At 42.1% G+C, this 22,486-nt stretch overlaps 1 protein-coding gene across 1 annotated transcript in view; it reads left to right on the top strand.

Annotated features, from left to right (window-relative positions):
* The first annotated feature begins 10,854 nt into the window (after positions 1–10,854).
* SYT10 (synaptotagmin 10) overlaps positions 10,855–22,486 on the top strand; it is a 37,166-nt gene continuing 25,534 nt past the window's right edge. The window contains exon 1 of the mRNA XM_054631922.2: positions 10,855–11,147. Coding sequence (XP_054487897.2) covers positions 10,997–11,147 — 151 coding nt within the window. The 5' untranslated portion in view covers positions 10,855–10,996. The remainder of the gene's footprint in view (positions 11,148–22,486) is intronic.

Genomic DNA, 22,486 nt, shown 5'->3' with positions numbered 1-22,486 from the left:
TCTTGAATGCTAACTCAATCCTTACTGTCCAACAAGCTTCCCATCCACTATGAATTATCATGCCTTTGCTCAATAGAGATTATACAAAACTCATACTTTTAAGTGCTGCATTATTATATTTTTTTAGTCTTTTATAGCCTATTGGCATATATTTTTTAAAAACAGAGTCCTCTTTGATTACTCCCAGAAAAATGACATACAGATTTTTTGTTGAAGTAAAAAATAATAATAATTTTTAAAGTTGCATAATGTTCTGGTTGATAAAACCAGCAAAGTACAATGCTTCCTCATGGTATTGGTTACTAAATGTGGGTAAGGGATTGCTATCTGGTACTGCCAACCCAAGTGTATGAGCTGGAGATCCCCTGCCAATAAAGCTCTCTCCATCCCACTGTAGTGAATATGATGTGTCACCTGCTCCTAAATCAGTGCTCAATCTTCTGAACTTTATTGGCCACCTTCACCAATTGTCTCTGGACTCAATGCACTGCTCACTAATATTTGGGTGTCAGCCTCACCTCCTGTTCTAGCCTGCTTTTTTTTTTTTTTCAGGTCCTCTCTTAGCTTTTAAGCAAAGTTTTCTGCTTATTTGGGGGAATTTTTTGCTGGTCAGGGCAGGCATAACTTTAAACATTCATTTCTCTTTTGTTTCCCCAGTTTATTTACACTTTTTTTTGATTTTAATTTCTCCAATATGTTTCCTTAGTCCCTCTGAAGAATTTCTTGCTGTTAATTTTTTGTTAAATTTTTTATTAGACCCTGGCTTGTTAATCCATTTAATGGACAAACTTCTTTTCCTCAAAGTTTAATACTTTGTTTACATCACGCTGTGAAGCACATAAGAATGTGCACAAGAAACAGCTCAAGTTTTGAAAAGTTTTACCTTTTCATAGAGTTGCTTATCATATGAAACAGATGTAAATATATAGCAGCCTTGTTTAAGTCACAGGAGAGTTTTTAATGAATACTTTGCATCATGTTTAGTGTCTTTTATAGTATAGTGTCAGCTACCTTACTCAAGTAGCTGACTACAACTCACATCAAGTCAGTCTTTTTTCTATTTCAGACTCTATCTTCTTTAGATTTGTTCACCAAATATCATATAAATATTGTACACTGCAACTTTTTTTGTAAAATTTTTAATGGATCTCCTAAATATCAGTCTCCCTTACGTCCTCATGATCCTTCTTCCACAAAAACTGCTTTCACCATCACTGCCATAAAAAATATTGTAAAATTATTAGTTTACTAGCTCCCAGCCTTACTGTTCTCTCTAATGAGTTCAGATTACCTTCAGACTTAGAAATGATAGAATGTTATTTTCTTGTTGATGTAGAAAAATTGAGAAAAATTGCTACAAATATAGTTTTTATTTAGGTTTGTTCCTCACACAGAATTTGTGTAACACGCACACAAGTGAATTTGCAAGTGTGCAGAAACTCGCATTTACTTTATTCTTTTATTAAGGATATTCCAGTCCAGACCAGTTTGAGATCATTTTTTGAACAGATTTAACACTTCCTGTATTTACAGATTTACAGATTTACCACAGCTGTATTCATTGTAAGTAATTCCACATACCCACACAGCAATATCAGCTGGATCCGTGGATGTTTCATGAATCATATTCTCATGTAGTACACCAGTGGAAGGGTTCTGGCTTCCCACAGGATGAGTAGCTGAAGGAGAAGGTTCTACAAGAAGACTCCAAAAGTATTTTGGACTATGGCTTCCATCACAGATGATATTCATCATGAAAAAAAAATCCAAAAACTCCCATGAGATCAGTCTGTGTGAGAACTGGAAGTCTAGTGAAAGGGGAATCCCTTTCCCCAGAACCTCTTACTTCCATAGTTTCACAGAATAATGTAACATCTTCATGCTTTCTGTGTGTGCCACTGTCTTAGAAGACTGAAATTCTAAATCTCTCAGAGTTGGACTTACTGCCCTGTACTGCAATTCCTGTTCCTGTTTGAGCTGGCCATCCCTCCCCTGACACTGACATATTTTATGGAAAATCCCTTCGCCAGGATTTTTCTCCTGAGAAGCTGAGAAGCCTCAAAAACGAAATGTAAACCATAATAATCTGATTTCTTGGAATGTGGTTTGGAGGTTGCTTACCAACAGGTGCATCTTTGGTTGGTTCCATGTGTATTGTTTTTACTTGATGACCAATGATGGTCCAGTTGTGTCGGGACTCTGGTCAGTCATGGGTTTTTTATTATTCATTCTTGTCTAGCCTTCTGAGGTCAATATAATATAATATCATAAAATAATAAAGCAGCCTTCTGAAACATGGACTCAAGATTCTCATCTCTTCCCTAATCCTGGGGACCCTCAAACACTCCCCAGTCAATGGAGAATAGCTATGCCAAAAGAAAAATTTATCTCATCTTAAGGTAGCAAGTAAGAGGGCTCAGATAATTCACAGTACAGTGCCCACTTTTGTCCATAAGCTATGAGAAGATGACAGATAATACATCTACACTGTAAATAGCTAAATGCAGGAAAGACAAAGAAATTCTCCTGCACTCTTCTTTTATAGGCTAAGGCCTTCAGAACTCGAGAGCTCTGATTTTTAGCTGATTTTAAGCTGATGGACAGGCACAATGGGTTCACTATCTATTAGTGTATATTAGAAAAACATTTTAGGCTGCTCTGAAATAGAGCAAAATATGAAATCTTCATCAAAATATGAATATATGACCAGTCTCACAGCTAGACCTACAAGTGGCTTCTTTGCGAGCTTCTTTCCATTAAATCAAATGATAATTTGATATGGAGAAGAATGCAGCCATATATTTATCCTTTTGGGCAGAAGAAATTGCTGTCTACAGTGCCTGACTCAGAATTTATGCAAAAGCTTTTAAGTTTACAAAAAAAAAAAAAAAAGCTTCTTTTATGTTTTTCTGCTTTTACTTTAAAACCTGCATTTTTAAAGTTCATCTCCTAGTTTTTTCCCTAAGTGCATCATTCACAGTTAGGAATATGAAACACTCCATGCTCACAGTTATTTGGCAGTGATTCTCCCCCAAAACTGTGTCTTGATTTCTGAATTTTACAGTAAATGGAAGATGCTGTAATTGCAGTAGTCCAGAATTTTGCTCTCAGTCAGGTAATATATGACTTTATCAAAGCATCATTATATTACTTTATCATTATATTTGCTGCCTTTGACTATATGCACTGTAAACCATTTGGGAAAAGCATTTTTAATAGAAAAAGCACCTGTGAGAACTAATTCTGAAAAACAAATGTAGCATTTTGCAGGTATAGATTTTCTTTTGAAATGGTAAAGCATCCTCTACAGTGCTACCATGTTCCTTCTCAGATAGTTATTTCTGGAGTTAAAGAAACACTACAACACCTCCCTGTAAGGACACAGAGAGCAGCTATCAGGGGAACCTTCCCATGAAAGTTAGTGAATCACATGTTTTAGAGGCTCAGATGTCCTACCAAGGATGATAGAAACTGCTTCCACCTCTTTCGTGTTGTGCCTCACCAGAATTTATTTATTTAAAGACTGTTCATATACACACACCATGATTATATGACAAGTTAGAGACCCATGATATGATATCTTGATGAAACATTCACGATTCAGCCACATTTGAGACATGATTTTTATATGTTTGGGTTGTTCCTGTGGGTAAATATCCATATATCCTTACTCTTTCCAACATTCACATATGCATCCCAGGACTCTTACCAATGTGGTAGGGCAACCTGACAGCATATTCAAACAAGCTGAAAACTATTTTCTTTCCATAAACACTAAGAAAAAAAAAGAAATGTGCTTAAAATAAAATACCCCTAATACAGCCTTCACAGTTATTAATTGATGTGACCTTTAGGCAGGTTCTGCTGCTGTCAATCTCCCCAGTGCTCACTCACCAGATCAAGAAATTTGTAAATATTGTACTTTGTGGTATGATTACTAACTCAAGATGGGTAACCAGACTTCAGGGTGAGGTGGAAGGCATCAGCATTCCTACCATTTATTTAAGACATTTGCAAAGCCTCAGTTGTGAGTCCCCTCCAGAAAATCTCACGTCCTTGATGCTGAGGGCACAAATTTGCAGCACACTTTTTCTGGTGTGGCAGACTTGGCCATTTTGTCAACCTGTGCAGGAAAACACCTGATGCCACAGGCCTGTGTGCTCCTTTCCCATCCATTCTGGGAAGCTTTGCACACTGCCAAATAGCTCTTCCAGCCCTTCCAAAGACTCCAGTCAGCAGCAACCACACTCTGCTGATGGAAGACCCCACAAACAGCTCTCTGCATGGTACTAATTCATTGTCTTTGGGTATTGTGTCTGACTTATTCCCCTGACTGTAAACAAAAGAAGCGATTCAGGGCTAGGAAGAAATCCCTGAATAGAATGATTATGGAAAATCGGAGCTGTGTTAATTAGAATTACCAGGGATTAGCTCCTTTCTCTCACTGAAAAACAAATTAAATTACAAAATATTAGAGAATGGAAAAGGTCATTTTAAACCCAACAGAATTTATTTACCATGATCCAGGTGGGAAACCGGCTCTCTGAGAACCAGAACATGAGACATCACTTTATGAGTGGGCACACTGCTAAGGTTCCATGACCCAGCCAAAATATTATGCAGCAGGAATTATAAGTGCAAAAGGCACGGCAGGGGGAATCAGATTATTTCTCAAATTACCTAAGGGGACTGCTCTGGTTGAGGATGGTGAAGGACTACTGTGTTCTTGCTGGCACTGTCAGACCTTGCAAGAGCCCCTGTCACTGTGCAAGCAGCAGGCCTGGCTTGCGGGACGTGTCAGACGCCCGCAGGCAGCTCTGCCTGTCCCCCACCAGAGTGGGAAGGGAGCAGGGTGAGACTCGTCCCCAGATGTGTGAATGGCACCTTCTCACTCTAAAAGTTACTTTTCTGTGCTCATTTTTCAGCACCTGTTGTGAACAAGGAAAGTTGTTCCTTGTTCCATGATCCACTGGTTAAGAGCTGAGAATCGAGCAGAGGCCTGACGCAAATGAACATAATTTCTATTGTGATTAAATGGCACTGTACCCACTTAAGTCAAAGCTGAATTTGGCCAGTAACATACACCAAGCTCCAAACTAGTGATGACAGAGCTAATTAAGAAATAATGACAGTGGAATAGAACAATGTCACAGGATAAAGGTCTCCTGCTCTCAACAAATGCTGAAATGAGGCTCATTTATCATGAATGAATGTCGAGGGTAGAGATGCTATCTTCTAAAAGCATGGAGCTTTACTCTTTTGACAATGCTGAGTAGTAATTATTTGTTTCTTTTATGTGGAACTTCATGATTTATATGGATGAAATAATTTTATTACCTACATGTACATCTCTACAGTGGCTATTGATAGTATAGGTGAACAGGTGTTTATTTCATAATAGTTGATCTATTTCATTCTAATTATCTTAGGATATGAATTAAATGTATTGCAGCAAAAGTGTTGCCCTTCAAAGCAAATGTTTTTGCTGTAGCTGCACTACCACAAATTATTTCAGTGAGTTTTGTGCTGTTCCATTAGGACCTAATCACACATTCACTGAATAGTGTTGCTGTGAGAGCAGGATACAACCAAATGGGCCACAATACCCTTAATTTATCAGGATTTTTAAATTAAATATTTTTTAAGCAGAATAAATTTGAAGCCATTATAGGAGGCACTCAACCATGAAAATCAAGTAGAGAGGAACAAAACTGGAACAAAAATTATGTTCACAAACAAACTCCTTGTGTCTGTGTTTAGGTTGATAATAGAGCTTGAAAATCATTAAGGAGCATGCTCACAGCTGTATCACTAGAAGGCACACAGAGACAGAAATTCATTAGGTGCAGAGGAATAGCCCAAATTAATCAGCATAACCTGGCTGCATTGAGCAATTCTAGTAGCAAAAAATTCCTTATTTCACCAAAGCTTAGGGTTGGCTTGTATTACCAGAAAGCATTTTAAGAAAGTTGGCTTTCAGGAAAAACTTTGAAAAGTATGCTGAGAGAAGAAAAATAATTTTTTCCTATTATTTTATGGGTTCTTCAAACCAATCAACTTTGCAAATCATTATTTCAGTGTGATATCTTGTCCTGAAGCTGAAGAAAACTTGCTAATGCCAGTCTCAACCTCATTCCTCAATAAGTGCAACAAAGTGAAAGAAGGGAAGGTAATAGGAAGAAAAATGGCAACAGAGATTGTTAACATGCTATGATTCAATAGAACATGTCCTTTCAGGGCACCATGTCACACATACATGCTCAAACACGTTGCTTCTCTGTGACCTTGCTTTTCTTCTGCTTCAAAAATTAGGTGAAAATGATAAATGAGAGGCTGTGTGGATACAGCCACAGAGAGGAGACAAGAAAGCCCTTCAAGCCCTTCAGCTGAGAAATGGCAGATATAAAAGGTTGATCAGACCCAAAAATACTTAAAAACAAAAACAAAAAACCCCACAAACAAACAAAAAACCTAAAAAAAAACAAAAACAAAAGATGGAAATTTGCCCTTCTTACCTCTTCCAACAGTCTGTCCACTGGACACACCAAGTGAGGACCAAACTACCTCCATCCTCTCCATGAGCCAGGATGAGCTCTAGGGATCTGCTGGCTGCTCTGCCATTCCTCCCGCTCAAACAGCCATAAAAAACACCACACCCCATGCCTAGGATTTTGCAGTGAAAAAAGGGATTTTATGTAATTACCTGCTAGCAGCCAAAAAGCAAACAACAACTCACAGTGGATGCAGGGCTCCAAGACACCAAGAATTTGTCAATGCCACGTACCACATAAAAAGCACAATTTGAAATAAAATACAGTAGTAATCACTTTGTCCTCTCTCCCTAACCAATTATTCTGCAGGACTTATAGTAAATCTTCATAAATTGTTCCAAGCTATGCATCTTTTAAAAAATGTTTTCACAAAACTGCCAACATTGTTAGCTGCTGGCTCTCAGAAGTGGCTTCATCTGTTTGTGCAGGTCCTGAAGGACTGTCTTTGCTCAGATTTGTAGTCTAAGTACCAACTGCACCAAATCAAGTGGAAAAAAAATAAAGTAACAGTTGCTCAGTATTTCTGAAAATTGAAGAAGCATCTGTTTGGACAAAATATGGGGAGCTCTCTTTATGATTATGAGTTTTATTCACAGTGAATTAGAAGTTGGAAGAAGTAACTCAGAGGAGGACTCTGTAGTACCACATATTATGAAACTGTGGAAGCAAGAAGAAAAAAATTTTAAGAATGGTGGAAAAAAAAATTTTAAATTAGGTGTTTTTTGTATTACTGCTTAAACTAAGGAAGGGTCCCTGTTTATATGTGCTCATAGCAGTCTTCCTTTCTAATTCACAAGTTAGGAACATTCAGCTTTGACTGGCTCCTGGACTGCTGTATGCCTTTTTTTTTCTTCACTTCGTACTCAAAAGTAGAGGATTAAAAATATGTAGATTGAGTAAAGCAATCTTTAATGTTTCAGGGTTTATTTTGCTGTTTACAAGGAATTTATGGAGATGTTATCTGGAAAAAATGTAACTGTTACAAAAAAAAATTTGTAACTGTTGCAAAGGCAAATCGTGTATGTAACCTATAGTTTCCATCTTCTTTTCTACTCCTAGCTTCTTAAAAGCTGAATGTTGAAATGTCTCTTTTCCCCCAGCCCCGATGCTTTTTTTTTTTTTTTTTTTTTTTTGGCATCCTTATTGGATTCCAAAACAAGAGACCAGGGCCAAAATTTTTATCTGTGTTTATATATAGGCTACCTATATTGCCTAATCTTCAAAACCCCCCAATGAAGTATCCCCATTAAAGGATGCTTCTCACAAAACAGAGCATCTCGCCCTGCTTTTCCTGTCCAGAGCACAGCACCCTTACCTCTGGTTGGACACTTCATGAACAACAGGAGGATGTGAATACGTGCAATTAATTTGAAAAAAAGAGGAATTTTTTCCCTTAGTCAAGAGGGATCTGTCAAGGCAGTATGAACCTGGCAATGACCAGCAGTCAGAACAGCAGGAGCTGGTATGGTCTGGTCTGATGGCACTGCCTGGAACCCATGAGGCAAGAGGTTACTGTGACCTAAAACACTGTGTGAGACCCCTCCCACAGGGAAAATTAATGGTCCTGGTGGATACCAGGGCACAGGATGCAGCTGCATATTAATTTAAAAATTTCCAGGCTATTGAAAATCAAAGCAGTGGGAGTTGTAGCTCGAAAACAAGCTGTTATGTCCTTCCATATGCAGAAAAAGTTGTTTTCCACTGAAAGAACATATTGGAGAAAAAATGCCGTGATTGGTAATCTGAATTTATATTTAAGACTAAAATCCTCAATAGAAAAGCATCTTCCTCATCAATAACTTGACTCCAAAAATAAAAGTTGTTTCTGGAACTGGTTTAGGACAAGTTAGTCAGCATATCTCACCAGAACAATCATTAATCTCATGGTGAAGCTACTCTCATAGTACTTAGAATGAGAAAAACAATTCTATTGATTCATTTAAGTTTATATCCATGCTACTTACTGAAGAACAGGATCTAGATAATTTAGATGCCTTTGATAAAGGTACAGTAATACTATTTAGTGAGGCCGGTGTTTGCTATATACCTAAAAGCATTTTTTTAAATATTTAGGACATCTAAGAAAGATGAGTTGGTATCCACTTCCAAATACCTACCTGAAAATCTTCAAAAGCAGGGGCCTTTTTTTTTATTATTTACTGTAGAATACAGCTGTTTGTGCTTTTCTGCATCTATGTATACATCAATAATATCAATAACACCAAGGTGGTGTGATTTTCACTGAAATGAAGTTCTTGTGTGCAAAGACAAGCAATAGAGAAATGCACCAAAGTCTCACTACACAAATAAAAAAGCAGGATAACAAACTGGTCTATGTGTGGAACTTCACTAAAATCAGTGGCAAAGCTGCCATTCACTTCAGAGGCAGAAACTTTCAGTCATGGGCTGTGTGATACATCAATGGGCAGAGTCTGTAGAAAAGTTCAAAAGTCAAGGAGCTTAGGTCTCAGCCTTTCAATGCAGTCCTTGCTCTCATTAATACCAATTTCTGATGAAGACCCTTTCTAGGTATATGTGTCTCCTGTTAGCTTTTGTAGAGTTCTGGGTAAGTCTCAAAGATAAACAGACTGCTTAATTATTAGTTGGTGATGCATGACAGAATTTTGGGAACAGGACTGTAAATGTCACACAGACAGTAAATATGTTCATATTTTGAAGTTTGGATGTAGGCAGCAGTTGCCTTCACTCTAATGAAAATATCTACATACATTTTTATTGCTAGCAAGACTATTTTAATAATTATACAGATTTAGTTCCCTATGAGGGTGAAAGGAGTCTTCAAATAGACCTCCACAGTTCTGTGCCCTGCCTAGCTACAGTCTAAACATTGTAAGATTTGACAGAATATTTTGCAGCATTAACAAAGGGTTTTGACAGTGCTGGTTTCAGGAAAGGCATTAAATGGGGAACAATTTCTTTAGTAGCATCTGATATTTCTAAAATAGGTGTTATATCTCTGAAAAAAAAAAGCTCTGTGGAACAGATTTTGTGTTGATGTTACAATTTGTGTACAACTCAGTCTACTACTTCCCTAAGATTTTGAAGAGTGCATGTGCATGAATTCATCTGTATAAATGCATGCTCCTTCAAACCACCAAAAAGCTGGGGTTTAGAAGTATCTTCTTGTGTTTTTAACAAGTATCTATGATATATAAAGTACAGAATTTCAGAATTAAAACTGGAATAATAATTAATTTCCTTATTCTGTAATTCAGCTATCGAAGGATGGTTTTAAAGTTTTCAACTGTTAAACTTGACAGTTTGCTAGAGATATTTATTTACAGGTAACAGATAAAAAATTCAAAATGCAGAGGGGAAAAAAAAGCACAGCAGCACAGAAGTTAACTTCTCATGCCTATGAAACCAAGACACCCAAGCAGCAGACTACAGGCAGTGCTGCCTAAGTAAACTGCTGGCAGACATCCTTCCATCTATGCCTAGCTAGAATTAAGCATTGCAAGACATATTTATGCCATCGAACTAGAGGAATTTTCCCTCAGAAATATAAAATTGTGTCAGAATTTCAGTAAGCAGATGAACAAGTTAACAGCTGAAGTCTTGCTCAGCTCCGTATCCAATAACTGAAACAACCACTAGTGGTATACACTGCACTGATTTTTAGAAGTATATTCAAACACACATCGTAGCTGCAACTTTTTTACCTATAAAATAACCCAACTTTACAGAATCTGTAGAGGAAACAGACCAGACAACCGTAAGGTTCCTCTAACTCCTTTAGAAGTTAAAGAAATCCACAGAGTCAACGTCCCGCTCCCTCCGCTGCGGAGAAGCGGAGACGGTGATTTGGTCAGCGAAGTTAACTCGACGCGGCTCGGTAGCCCGCGATGAAGATCACCCCGCCGAGCTCCCCTCAGAAGAAACGCTGGGGGAAGAACGAGCAGAGCGGTGGGGAGCCAGCTCCGCTGGTGAGCGGCCGAGGAGCAGCGCCCGGAGCGCCCCGCTGTCCCCGCACTGTCCCCGCACTGCTCCCGCTGCCCCGCCGGGCCGGGGGTGCTGCGGCCGGGAGGGGACCGCGCTCCGCCCACCGCGCCGCACGGAGCGGGGCCGCGGGGCGGGGGAAGGAAAAGTTTCCCGGGGGATGCGAGGGCCCCCCGCCCCCCGCGCCGGGCTGCCATTGGCCGAGCTGCCTGCCGGAGCCCAGAGCCACAAAACGCGTTGCTAAGTGGATGTTTATTTTTTTTCCCCCTCTTTTTATTTTTTTTCTCCCTCCCCCCCCCCCCTTTTTTTCTTTTTTTTTTTTTTTGCCTCCCCCCGCTCCTTCACTACTTCTTCGGAGCACTCGCGCCGCTCCCGCCGCCGCCGCCGCCGCTCCGCCCCGCTCCGCTCCCCGCGGAGGCAGCGCGGGTCGGGCGCGGAGCCGTCCCGCGCCGGCCATGGCCTAGCGGCGGCGGCCGGGGCGCAAGATGAGTTTCCCGGCGGAGGACGGCGTGGGCAGCCTCTGCCACAAGGCGCTGCAGATCATCTCGGAGCTGTGCCTGGGCGGGCAGGTGGAGCGGGAGAAGTGCGCCGGCATCTTCCCCCTGGAGAGCGCCCGGCAGGGCATCGGCGGCACAGGTACCGGCACCGGCCCCGCCGCCGCCGCGGGGCGGACAGCGAGGCGTGGGCGGCCGGAGAGCGCAACTTTTCCCTTCGCTTTCCCTGCGTGCGGAGGGGGCGGAATGGGGGGGGGCAGGCACGCAGCCCGCTTTAAAATCCGCTCCCTCTCGCAGCCCGCCGAGGAGCGCCGAGGGGAGCGCCGGGACCGGGAGCAGCGCGGCGGGGCAAAGGCGGGGGCAGCGGGCGAGGGTGCGGGCGTGGGGCCGGGGAGCACGGACAGGTGCCCAGGGGACAGAAATCGCCGCCGGAGACAGCCCCGTTCCCGCGCAGCTCGCTGGTTTGCCGCCCGCAGCTCCGCTTCGGCAAGGTTTCCCCACGACGGGAGTTTGTCTGTACGGAAAGCCCGGAGCCGGGCTGCTGCTGCTGCTGCTGCTGCTGCTGCATGTGTTAGCGGGGCCGTGCGGGCGGGCACAGGGCTGCGGTCCGTGCTCCTGTCACGGGTGGGCAGCGGGGCACAGGGCTGCGGTCCGCGCTCCTGTCACGGGTGGGCAGCGGGGCACAGGGCTGCGGTCCGCGCTCTTGTCACGGGTGGGCAGGGGGACAAAGCTGCGGTCCGTGCTCTTGTCACGGGTGGGCAGGGGGACAAAGCTGCGGTCCGTGCTCCTGTCACGGATGGGAAGGGGGCAGAGGGCTGCGGTCCGTGCTCTTGACACGGGTGGGCAGCGGGGCAGAGGGCTGCGGTCCGTGCTCTTGTCACGGGTGGGAAGCGGGACAGAGGGCTGCGGTCCGTGCTCTTGACACGGGTGGGCAGCGGGGCAGAGGGCTGCGGTCCGTGCTCTTGTCACGGGTGGGAAGCGGGACAGAGGGCTGCGGTCCGTGCTCTTGTCACGGGTGGGAAGCGGGACAGAGGGCTGCGGTCCGTGCTCTTGTCACGGGTGGGAAGCGGGACAGAGGGCTGCTGTCCGTGCTCTTGTCACGGGTGGGCAGCGGGGCACAGGGCTGCGGTCCGTGCTCTTGTCACGGGTGGGCAGAGGGCTGCGGTCCGTGCTCTTGTCACGGGTGGGCTTCGGTTCCGTGCGCCGGGCGCGCCACGCGTGGGCTGCACCCGCTCTCCCTCTCTCGTCGCCGCTGTCCCTCTGCGTTTGGCGTGCGACACTGGGGCCCGGGTAACAGGTCGGGCGGCGGGCAGGGCGGGCAGCCGGCGGGGCTCGGGCGCAGCTCGGCACGTCCCGCCTCGCAGTGCCCCTTTTCTGAGTGGGGTTTGAGGGTTTTGCATCCTCTCCGCTCATCGCTGGGGGAGGCAGGAGTGCCGTCTGACAGGCACTGGGAACCTGTGGAGTCAGGGCAGAGCTGCGGTCCGGCCCGGGACACTTGCACAGGAAAATTTGGGTAGGGTGGGAGGAGAAAATTTGGGTTAATATAAATATTCCAAATTCAGAAAAATTGTCATATTGAAACTAAGATTTTGAGTCCTAATAGTGGTGCCTTTGGTCCCTGATATCTGGATTTTCTGCACCTTTTGGAACCAACTCTGTACTTTTACATTATCCTGTGCGGTGCTCTCTGGACACCTTGTTTTTCTCGGCACTTATTTTTAGGGCAGGGCTTGAAAGTTGCTCAAAGTTCTGTGCTTAATTTCTGCTAGACGGGATTGATAACCTCTACTGTCTATCCATAAATGCAAATGAACAGCTTGCATTATGGCCAGCAAATGCCAAGTGTAACAGTGCAAATTAAATAAATTAACGCCGGGTCATGTAAAGCAGCAGGTTCTCAGCGTGAGCCCCAGCTGCGCTGTCGCTGCCGCCGCAGCTGATGGGCTTTTTGTTGTTACTTTCTTTTCTTTGAATACCCACAGATTTTACCACAAATTTCAGGTTATTTGTAGTGTCTCAGATCAAAATCACTGTTGTCTGACCCTGCTCTAGTCAGCCCAGCCCGACCCAGCCACCGGGACAGGGCAGCAAGGCAAGGAGGGGCAGGGGGGCTGCAGCCTTCCCCCCAGCATGGATCATGAATATTCTGGTCATGCTCTGTGTTAGTCTTCATGGTCTGAATGGTAGAAGGTTGAATGAAAACAGCATTACCCTATGGAGCCTGGAAAATTAGGCTCTGCAAAGTTGGTGTATAAACAGGTGGGATATGAAGGACACAAAACATTCCATGAGGTAAACCAAGATCTGCTGTTTGGAAAATGAGAATCTTCAACACTTGGTTCAATGCTGCATTATGTATAATAAGATGAGCTTCTTTTTAAGCATTTCTTGAAAGTCAACAATCTTCTTTGGTTTCCATTTGTAATACCTTACAGTTGTTGGATTAGGGAAAAAGTATAGTAAACAGGAGCTGGAACCACTGGGTGCCACATCTCAGCTGAATTCCTGAATCTCACTTTTTCCCCCTTAAAAGGAAACCAACATTAGATGATGGGTGTCAACTTTATTGAGATGCACGGTATATTGAGCATTACTTCATTAGCCACACTGCTAATGAACATATACTAATACTCTGTCTCCAGAGGAGGACCAGACACACTGTCATTGCTGATAATTGACAATATTTTAGCATGTAAACACTTAGGTAGACAAGATATAAATATAACTTGCATCAATTTTGTGAGCAGAAATATTCTAAATACAGTTTAAGCTGAGAGAAGTGGTGTCACTGGAAGGTGAGGCATGCCACATCTCCTCTTCAAATGCACATAGAGTTCCTTGTCATCTCTATGGATAAAGCTAATGTTGTCTAGAGCACTGAACAACCATGGATTCTCTTCATTAAAGGTGGAAATGTTAAGTCCATTCTGTTTTCCTCATTTCAAAAAGATACCTAAAAGTATCACAAAGGTAGAATAGGCAAAAATCACTAATGAGATGTCACTAAAGGAGAGAAGTCTAAGCAGTACCAAGCCTGACAGAGCTCAAGAAGCATTTGGACAATGCTTCCAGGCACATGGTGTGATTCTTGGGGATGGTCCTGTGCAGGGCCAGGAGTTGGACTAGGTGATTCTTGTGGGGGCCTTCCAACTCAGAATATTCAGTGACTCTGTAAACCATGAGGATACACATATTTGAAAAGGAAAGAACGGTGCAAGCAACCGTTCAGAAAGTAAAAGAGTAGATGGTAAAAAGGAAAGGAGACCTTTTTCTATTTAATACAAGGATAAAAACATGTTCTGGAAGTTGAAAACACTGTGAAATGAGACTAGAACTGCACTGGTACGGTTATGTTAATGAGTGTGGGGATAGCCTTCTGTTCAGCTAGACCATGAAAAGCAGCCAAGCTTCTCACAGGAATCAGCTACTTGAGGCAGAAGATGCATCACCCAATCACAGGCTCAAAGCAAAATATGAGACAATATTGACTCCATGACCCAGGAAATTTCAGAGGGAAGCAGAGATGCTGGGCAGTGATTTTTTTTTTTGATAGTGTATATGCCTAGATGAGAGAAAGAAGCATAAAAAAGATAAACAAACAAAGAAGAGGAAGCTGGAGATCCAGCCAGAAGAAAAAATGGTAAGTATGGCTCTGGGAAGGCAGAGTGTCACAAAATGAAGCAACCAAGCAGAAAGGGTAGATATTCAGTTTTCCTGCCAATAAGGGAACAGACAGGTTGACATCAAAGAAATGACTGATTATTCAACAGGATTTTTCCTCTCAGTGCCAGCACCAACACCTTAGGACCCTCAATTACTGCTTGCTGCTTGGGTCAAGAAAGGGGGATCATATTTAGTGTAATGAACAATCACTCTACAGAACTCATAGCAAATAATCTTCATGAGACAGAAAATTTAGTAAATTTCTAAGAACTTTAAAGTGAATATAGACATCTGCTGTATATTTTCTGCCCCAGCAATGACAAGAACTATTAATTTGCTCATCTCAGGGGAATGCTCAAGTGAAAAGATTAGGAAGATGTTTAGGTTTATAGTACCTCTGTATGATTAGATGACTGTGAGCTTTCTTCTGAAAGTTATAGCATTTTTGGCAAAATGCACAATTAGATGTGCAGCTGTTTTCTTTTTGTTTTACACCTCCAGTACATTTGGGCAAAATAATTAAGATGTCAATTATAAGAGTTAAGGTGGAAAATAAATGGGAGCTGTATGTGCAGGATTTCACATAATAAAATTTATCTCTAAACTTATTAAATTATTCATTTTCTATAACTGTCCCAAACTCAAATATGCAGTGTGGTTATACTGGTATCTTGGCTCAGGTTATCTCATAAAAAAAGGACTCTAATTAATTTTTTTCAGCTAAGCATCCCTCCTCATTTTCAGTGGAACCAAGCACATCAAAGGTCCCAGTTGTGAGCATTTCTGAAGATTAAGCCAATTGCATACAGTATAATGAGAGGAGTTTGGACATTCTGCTCTAGGGACACATGTTTAAAATTCATTTTATGTCCTCTGCAAATGGTGGGTACTTTGTGCTCTTTGCCTTTTTTTAGGCCTGCTGGTCATGCAAAACTTTACTCTCTCATTATCAGTTCCCATGGGTGACAAATGTTTATTACAGAGCTGCAAACCCAGCTCTGCTATAAACATTGAGGGCATATTTTAGCCCACTAGAATGGCTAGTGAATGTCTTGAGAGTGATGTTCACTCTTGCTCCTTTGTTTGTCAGACAATTGATTTTTGAAAGTTGACCATGCAAAGAGCATCAGCTTCTAGGGGATCATTTGTTATTCATGTAAATATTCTGCTGACAGTTATTCTGTTAACATAGCAGTTTAACCTACCAAGTTTTTAACCCTACCCCTGACTGACAGTTTGCTATAAAAGTACAGAGGGAGTAAGAAAGCACTGGAGCATCCTGCCCATGGCCAGTCTGTAATACAGACCCACTCTTCCACGGAGAGCAATGCCTTGTGTCCTCCTGCTGTAGCTGCCATGTGACTCCTGTTGGCTGTCAGAAGCTTCTCTGACAGCTCTCAGCCTGCTGGGTGGCAGCTGATTTAGTTCACATTTAGTCCTGGCTCCTTTGAACACACTGTGTTCATGCACATAGTGCACACTCATCCACAAGCAGTGTGAGCTGTGGCTGTGCTTGCACTGCCTGGATCTGTTTAGGGGAGGGGGAAGAACAGATTTACCCCACAGAGTGCTTGTAAATTCTGCTCAACTGTGCCAAAGCATGAAGGGGATGAGAAATGGCTTGGACAAATGTGACGGCTACAGTGATCAGGCTGTCATACGAGAAAGGAGCATTTTTCTTTGTGATAAAGTAACTGTTGTGTGAAACAAGTGAGCATTCTGTTACAGAGAAATGAAACAGTGTCTCTGCTACAGGGGAATGTGAGAAAATCAAATAATAAACATTTTAACAGGTAACAGACCGACCAAATTATTTTGCATCCAGTTCATCACCTGGTTAGATCAATGTTGCTATCAGAGAAATAAGGCTTGATGGGAAAAAAGTACAGGGTTACTAAAAAGCATAACTTACAAGATCAGTGTTAATAAGCTGTGAAAACCAGAAATACATCTAATTCAGCAGCATAAAGGCAAAACCAGGGGGGTAAACGTACCACTGAGACCAGACTTATTTACAAAAAATGTGAAGGCAGTCTCAACAATACAGACAGCAGCAATACACAGAAAAACAAGAGGTTTACAAAAGCATCTTACTCTATACACATTTCATAATAAAATACAGGGGGAAATACAGAAAGATTTATACCATCTGGAGAACAAATCTATAAAGATGATGAAGAGACATAGTGTTTCTCTGGGTCCTGTCATATGTGTGAGATGTTTGTTATATAAAGCTGGGTAGGAATAAACATAACCATGACAATTCAAAGATGACACTTGAGCTGCAGGAACCTCCTTACAGCTTTTGGTGTCCTTGTGGGGAGCAGCAGTCCAGGGAGCTCATGGAGTGTTCTGATTGAAAGAGGACAGTGAGGGCTTCCTGCAGACACAAAGAGATCCTCAAAAGTCTGAGAATTGCACAGGACCAAGCATAAGGCTGTACTTTTTCTTCATTTAATGGAAAGCTAAATGGGCAGGTGTAGGTCTAGCAGAGAGTCCCTCCTGTTGAGATTAAGTGAGAGTCAACAAGCAGAAAAGCATGTAGGCCAGAAAGAGCCTTGAGAGTGAAGACCAATAATTTCCAGACCCAGCCAGGCAAAAGTGAGACCCATCATCTCTAATATAGCTTAGATAAATTGATTTTGACAAGAGATTAATAATTCTGCATGCTGTGATCATGTAGTAAATCGCAGTGATCCCTGAATTCATTTGGCTCCCTCCTGTCAGGAAAAAAGCTATCACAGAGTTCTGCTAGCATTAAGAAGTGATCTACCAGAAGCCAGAAGATGGTGGTGGCTGTGTGGAAAAAAATCAGACACCAGAATGAATTAACAGGGAGGGAACACAGTCACAATAAGGCCAGAGTAAAAGTCTGAGGAAGATCTTCTAAGGATGTTTCTCCATGGGAACAGGAGAGGAGGTCACACCTACTCTTTTAAGTGAAAGGGGGTTTTTTTGCCATTTAATATCTAAGTCAGGTGTTTTGACAGGTTCAGATTGAGAGAGAAAATACAAGACTCTGCACCTGCCACTTTCTGAGGCATGCTAGAGCATCGTGTCCCCATCTGAAGGGATTTGGATGAGACAGGGCTAATTGTGGAAGATCTGCTAATGCAGAGTAAAAATTAATACCAGCAAGTTTTTATGTGCTTAAAATTTCCCCAAGGAAACCTAACAGCAGAAATGATGGGTTGAACCAACTAGTTCATCTACATGGGGATAGGGGAGATTTATTGGCCCCAGATCTTTTATAATTTATAAGGGCCCTGCTTCCCTTTAAATCTTATAAAATCAGAGACGTTAGTTTATCTGATTGAGCTGACTTCTGGTATTACATACACAAGAGTTCCTTTATTATGGAAAGAATGAAGTACCTTATGGCTTGATGGACAAGAGAACAAATTCAAAGTTAAAGAAAAATAGGTTTGAACACTGGTTGCAGATATTGCCCTTTAAATATTTCAAGGAACCAAGATGAGATGTAGACAAAGAAATGGGCCAGAAGAGAATAGATCCCTCCTTTCCCCAGGTGTCCCTTTCACTCCAGCTCCTTTTCTGGGAGGAATCCATTCTCTTTAATGTGGTTCATATCAGATGTGTCTGACCCTCACACACTTTTGCATCCACATTTCAGCACTCTGTGTGTTTCTGTCTCCATTCAATACCACGGGTTTCTGGAGTATGTTTTTCCAAATTCAGCCTCATGAGGCATATATTTCCTAAAATATGAGTGACCTTAATTTGGTTTTGAAATGGAAGTCTGCCAATGTGCATGTGTGCAAACACATCCACGGGCAGAACTTTTCTGAGGCAAGTTCCAAACAAAAACTTTTTGAAATTCACAGTACCAAACCCAATGCTCAAGATATTACCTAGCATCCAGAAAAGAAAATAAAAAGCAACACATGAGGATGTTTCTGAGGTACTTGCCTGATACAAAAACCTGGCTATCAAGGAGACTTTTATGGTAGAAATGTATCAGAGGATGTTTATAAAAATACAGAGAATTTTTGATGCTTCTCAATAGACATGCCTTTCTTATATGAGAAATAGAAAATTGCCCAAAATTTCATATCTTGAAAGAGTAGTTTTAAATACAAAACCATGAGGAAACAGGATGCTTTCTGTTATTAAATTTTATCAAGACTAGAAATACGACATTTAGGACAAACATCAGTAAAGGGAGTTCACCAAGAGTGAAATGAAGTCATTGGAAGATCTCCCACAGACCAGAAGGGGATGCTATGAGAAAAAAAGATCTTCTTGACATTCCTGAGTATACCAAGCATGAGAATAAGAATGGAAATGCATAATTCTGTAATATTTCTGAATTTTCAGAGGGATGTCCTGTTCTATGCAAATCTAAACCATTGCAGACAATCTGCAATTACCAGTTCAAAAAGAGTTGTGCAAGATTGGTTTTGTTTTCTTTTGGACCAGTGAGAACATTATTCACAATGTTGACAATTAATGCTCTCCCATCATTATCTCCTCTGCCCTTAAAAACTTAGGCAGTCTTTGAATTTGTCACCAGTTCTATATCTTAAAACAACACTTTTTTATGTGAAGTGCAACCCTGGTCTGACTGCAAATCCATCCTTCAGTACCCATTTTTCTTCCCATTCAGGATTCCTTGGCAGGGATGTGAAGAAGTTCCAAGTCTGCAGAACTTCCTCTTAATGTTCTACATTGTTCAACCAAACTTCCTAAAAAACCTTAATAAAAGAGGCATATCCAGCCCAACACACAAAGGGTTTGACTGCTCTTCAGATGAGTTCACTCTTCACATAATAACAAATGTCTCATAATTGCTCAGTTGAGTGACTGACAGAAGGAAGGACATTGAACAATATGCTTTTTATGTCAATTTTTATTTCATGGCATAGTGATTGCTTTTTTGCAATTGTGGTAATAAATGTAATTAGGTAGTTTTTCTTAATGAACTATTTTTTGGTGATTTTTCTTGCAATTCAAATGTTTCCTGTATTTGTTGCACTATGAAATTCAATATGTGAGGCTGTTAAATTTATTAATAAAATAGCCAAAAATTGAGACTCCACCTGTTTATAGAATTAGTTCCTTATCTCTGCTGATAAGACTTTAGATGTTTCATGGGATTATTTTACAGATATAAAACATATTTTCTGTAAGGATTTTGGGAGCTTTTTCAACTTTGAAGTAGCTTAATGGAAATCCAGAAAAACAGCTTAGAGAAAGTTGAAGTACAGGAGTAGGTGTTGAAAGGAGACAAGAAGTTATTTGAAGGCTTGAAAAATGTCTTGCAGTGAAAAACTTAAATTAGAATTGGCTAGAAATGCTTTGATGCAATGTTTTTCAGTGATAGTATCTATTCATCAAATTGAGACTCTGCTGGAAGGGATCAATTTTCATATTTCTGGTTTTGAAATGTTTCCAGCAGTTTCAAAGTTGTTAAAACATCCTCCTTCAACATTTTCCAAATGGAAAAAAACCCTACAATTTTCAGCTCTAAAAGTCTTCCTCTCAAAATATAATCTAATTATGCCAACTGTCCCTAAACTGAGCTGGCAATATTGCAAGTCACCCAAAATTGAATTCATTTTTTGTTCTGTTCTCTTTTTTTTTTCCTTAATTTTTATTTATTTCTGGAAGACTGTCAACATTTTCAAGAGTTCCAGTTTTTGTCACACTTTGAGAAGAGAAAAAAAATTTGGCCACGTTGCCTGACCAGGTTGGTCTGGTTCAATCTATCAAAGAAGGTTCTTCAGTGAGGTTCTTCATCTGTATGAATATACTAAACTCATTTTTGACTGTGCATTGGGTTTGCCTGGCCAGGTTTTGGTAACAGGAGGGGGCGTCTGTGAGAAGCTTCTGGAAGCTTCCCCCATGTCCAACAGAGCCAAGGACAGCTGGCTCCAGGATGGCCAAGGCTGAGCCCCCCACACACAGGGGTTGCAGGAAAAGGTTTTTAAGAAGGGAGAAAAAAAAAAACCTGCTGTGCATCAGCAGCTTGAGGAGGGGAGTGAGAATTTGTGAGGAACAAATCTGCAGACACCAAGGTCTGTGAAGAAGGAGAGGAGGGGGAGCTCCAGTGTGACCGTGTTCACAGGGGTCTTAAGATGAGGGAAGAGATGAGGATCTGACTCCATGTTTCAGAAGGTTTGATTTATTATTTTATGATATATATTATATTAAAGCTATACTAAAATAATAGAAGAAAGGATTTCATCAGAAGGCTAGCTAAGAATAGAAAAATAATGGTAACAAATGCTTCTGACTGACCAAGACAGTCTGAGACAGCTGGGCTGTGATTGGCCATTAATTAGAAACAACCACATGAGGCCAATCACAGATCCACCTGTTGCATTCCACAGCAGCAGATAATCATTGTCTACATTTTGTTCCTGAGGCCTCTCAGCTTCTCAGGAGAAAAAATCCCAAGGAAAGGATTTTTAGAAAATATCATGGCTACGCTCCACGTGTGAGAGTGAGGTGCCTCCCTCTGCAGGTCTTCACTGCTGCAGCCCATCCCAATCCCAAAGCAGGTGAATTCCCAAAGGAGGCCGTGACCCTGTGAGGAGCCCACCCTGCAGAAGGCCCCTGGCAGGATCTGTGGACCTGTGGAAAGAGAGAGGATCCCTCACTGGAGTAGTCTTGCTGCCAAGACTCCTTGTCGCCACATTTCTCTTCACAGAGACAAGCAAGGCGGAATTTTTCCCAAGAATATTTCTGGGTTTCACATTCTCTGAACCTCAGAGAAAGGAAAAACAATTCTTATCATTGGCTGTGCCTGTGTTTGTGCAAAAGTAGAGTGCAATATGGAGACTGTTTACCCAAAGTGATGGTGTTTTGTTTCCTTGGCCTGTCAGGGCCAAGTGTGTGTGTGGGGACTGTCAGCTGACAGTCATGAGATTGTGGGCAGTTGAGTTCAGTTGAGTGCTTGGCAGATTCAGTTTAGATGTAATGTAATATAATGTAATATAATAGAGAATAATATAGTATAATAAAGTAATTAATCAGCCTTCTGATCAGATGGAGTCAGATGCATCATTCTCTCCCCCTCATCAGGGGAAAAAATTTCTACAATGCCTGCTGACCCTGCAGTGGGCTCGTGCTGGAGAGTGTGCTCCCCAGGGTCTGCTCCCAGGAGAAGGGACACCCTGGGGCAGGGTGTGGGAAGGATTCCCACTGGAGTTTGTGCAGGACTGGCTCCCTTGCCAGGGACCACACACTGCAGGAGAGCAGCAGGGCAGGAGTGTGAGGAGTCCTGAAGAGGATGGAGCAGCAGAGACAATGTGTGATGAGCTGGTGCAGCCTCATTGCCCTTCCCCCTGGGCTTCTGCAGGGGGGAGGCAGAGGAAGCAGGAGTGAAGTTGAGCCCCAGAAGAAGGGAGGAGGGCAGAAAAGTGGTTTATGGCTTGGTTTTATTTGTCACCATTTATTTGACTGGCAATAAGTTTATTTCCCCAAGTTAAGTCTGTTTTGCCCATGACAGTAATTGCTGAGTGATCTCTCCCTGTCCTTATCTTGCCCCACAAGCTTTTTTGTCATATTTTTTTCCCGTCCATCTGAGGAGGGGTCTGACAGAGCAGCTTTGATGGGCCTCTGGCATCTGTCAATCAACCCACTACAGATCCTTTCCTGAGGATCATGCAAGAGCCTCTCTCCTTGCTATTAATGCCTGTCATCCTCTGAAACAGAAGGACACATCCAAACCACCCACTGAGAATGATCATTTACCTATTGTAATTCCTGATCTATGGCTAGCAATTGGCTGGAAGCGTATGATCTCCAGACCACAACATTTTCTATACATTTTTGCTTTTCTCACACATTTTC

The sequence above is a fragment of the Agelaius phoeniceus genome, chromosome 5 (assembly GCF_051311805.1).
Source record: "Agelaius phoeniceus isolate bAgePho1 chromosome 5, bAgePho1.hap1, whole genome shotgun sequence".
Lineage (NCBI taxonomy): Eukaryota > Metazoa > Chordata > Aves > Passeriformes > Icteridae > Agelaius > Agelaius phoeniceus.
This window is presented reverse-complemented; position numbering and strand designations above follow the sequence as displayed.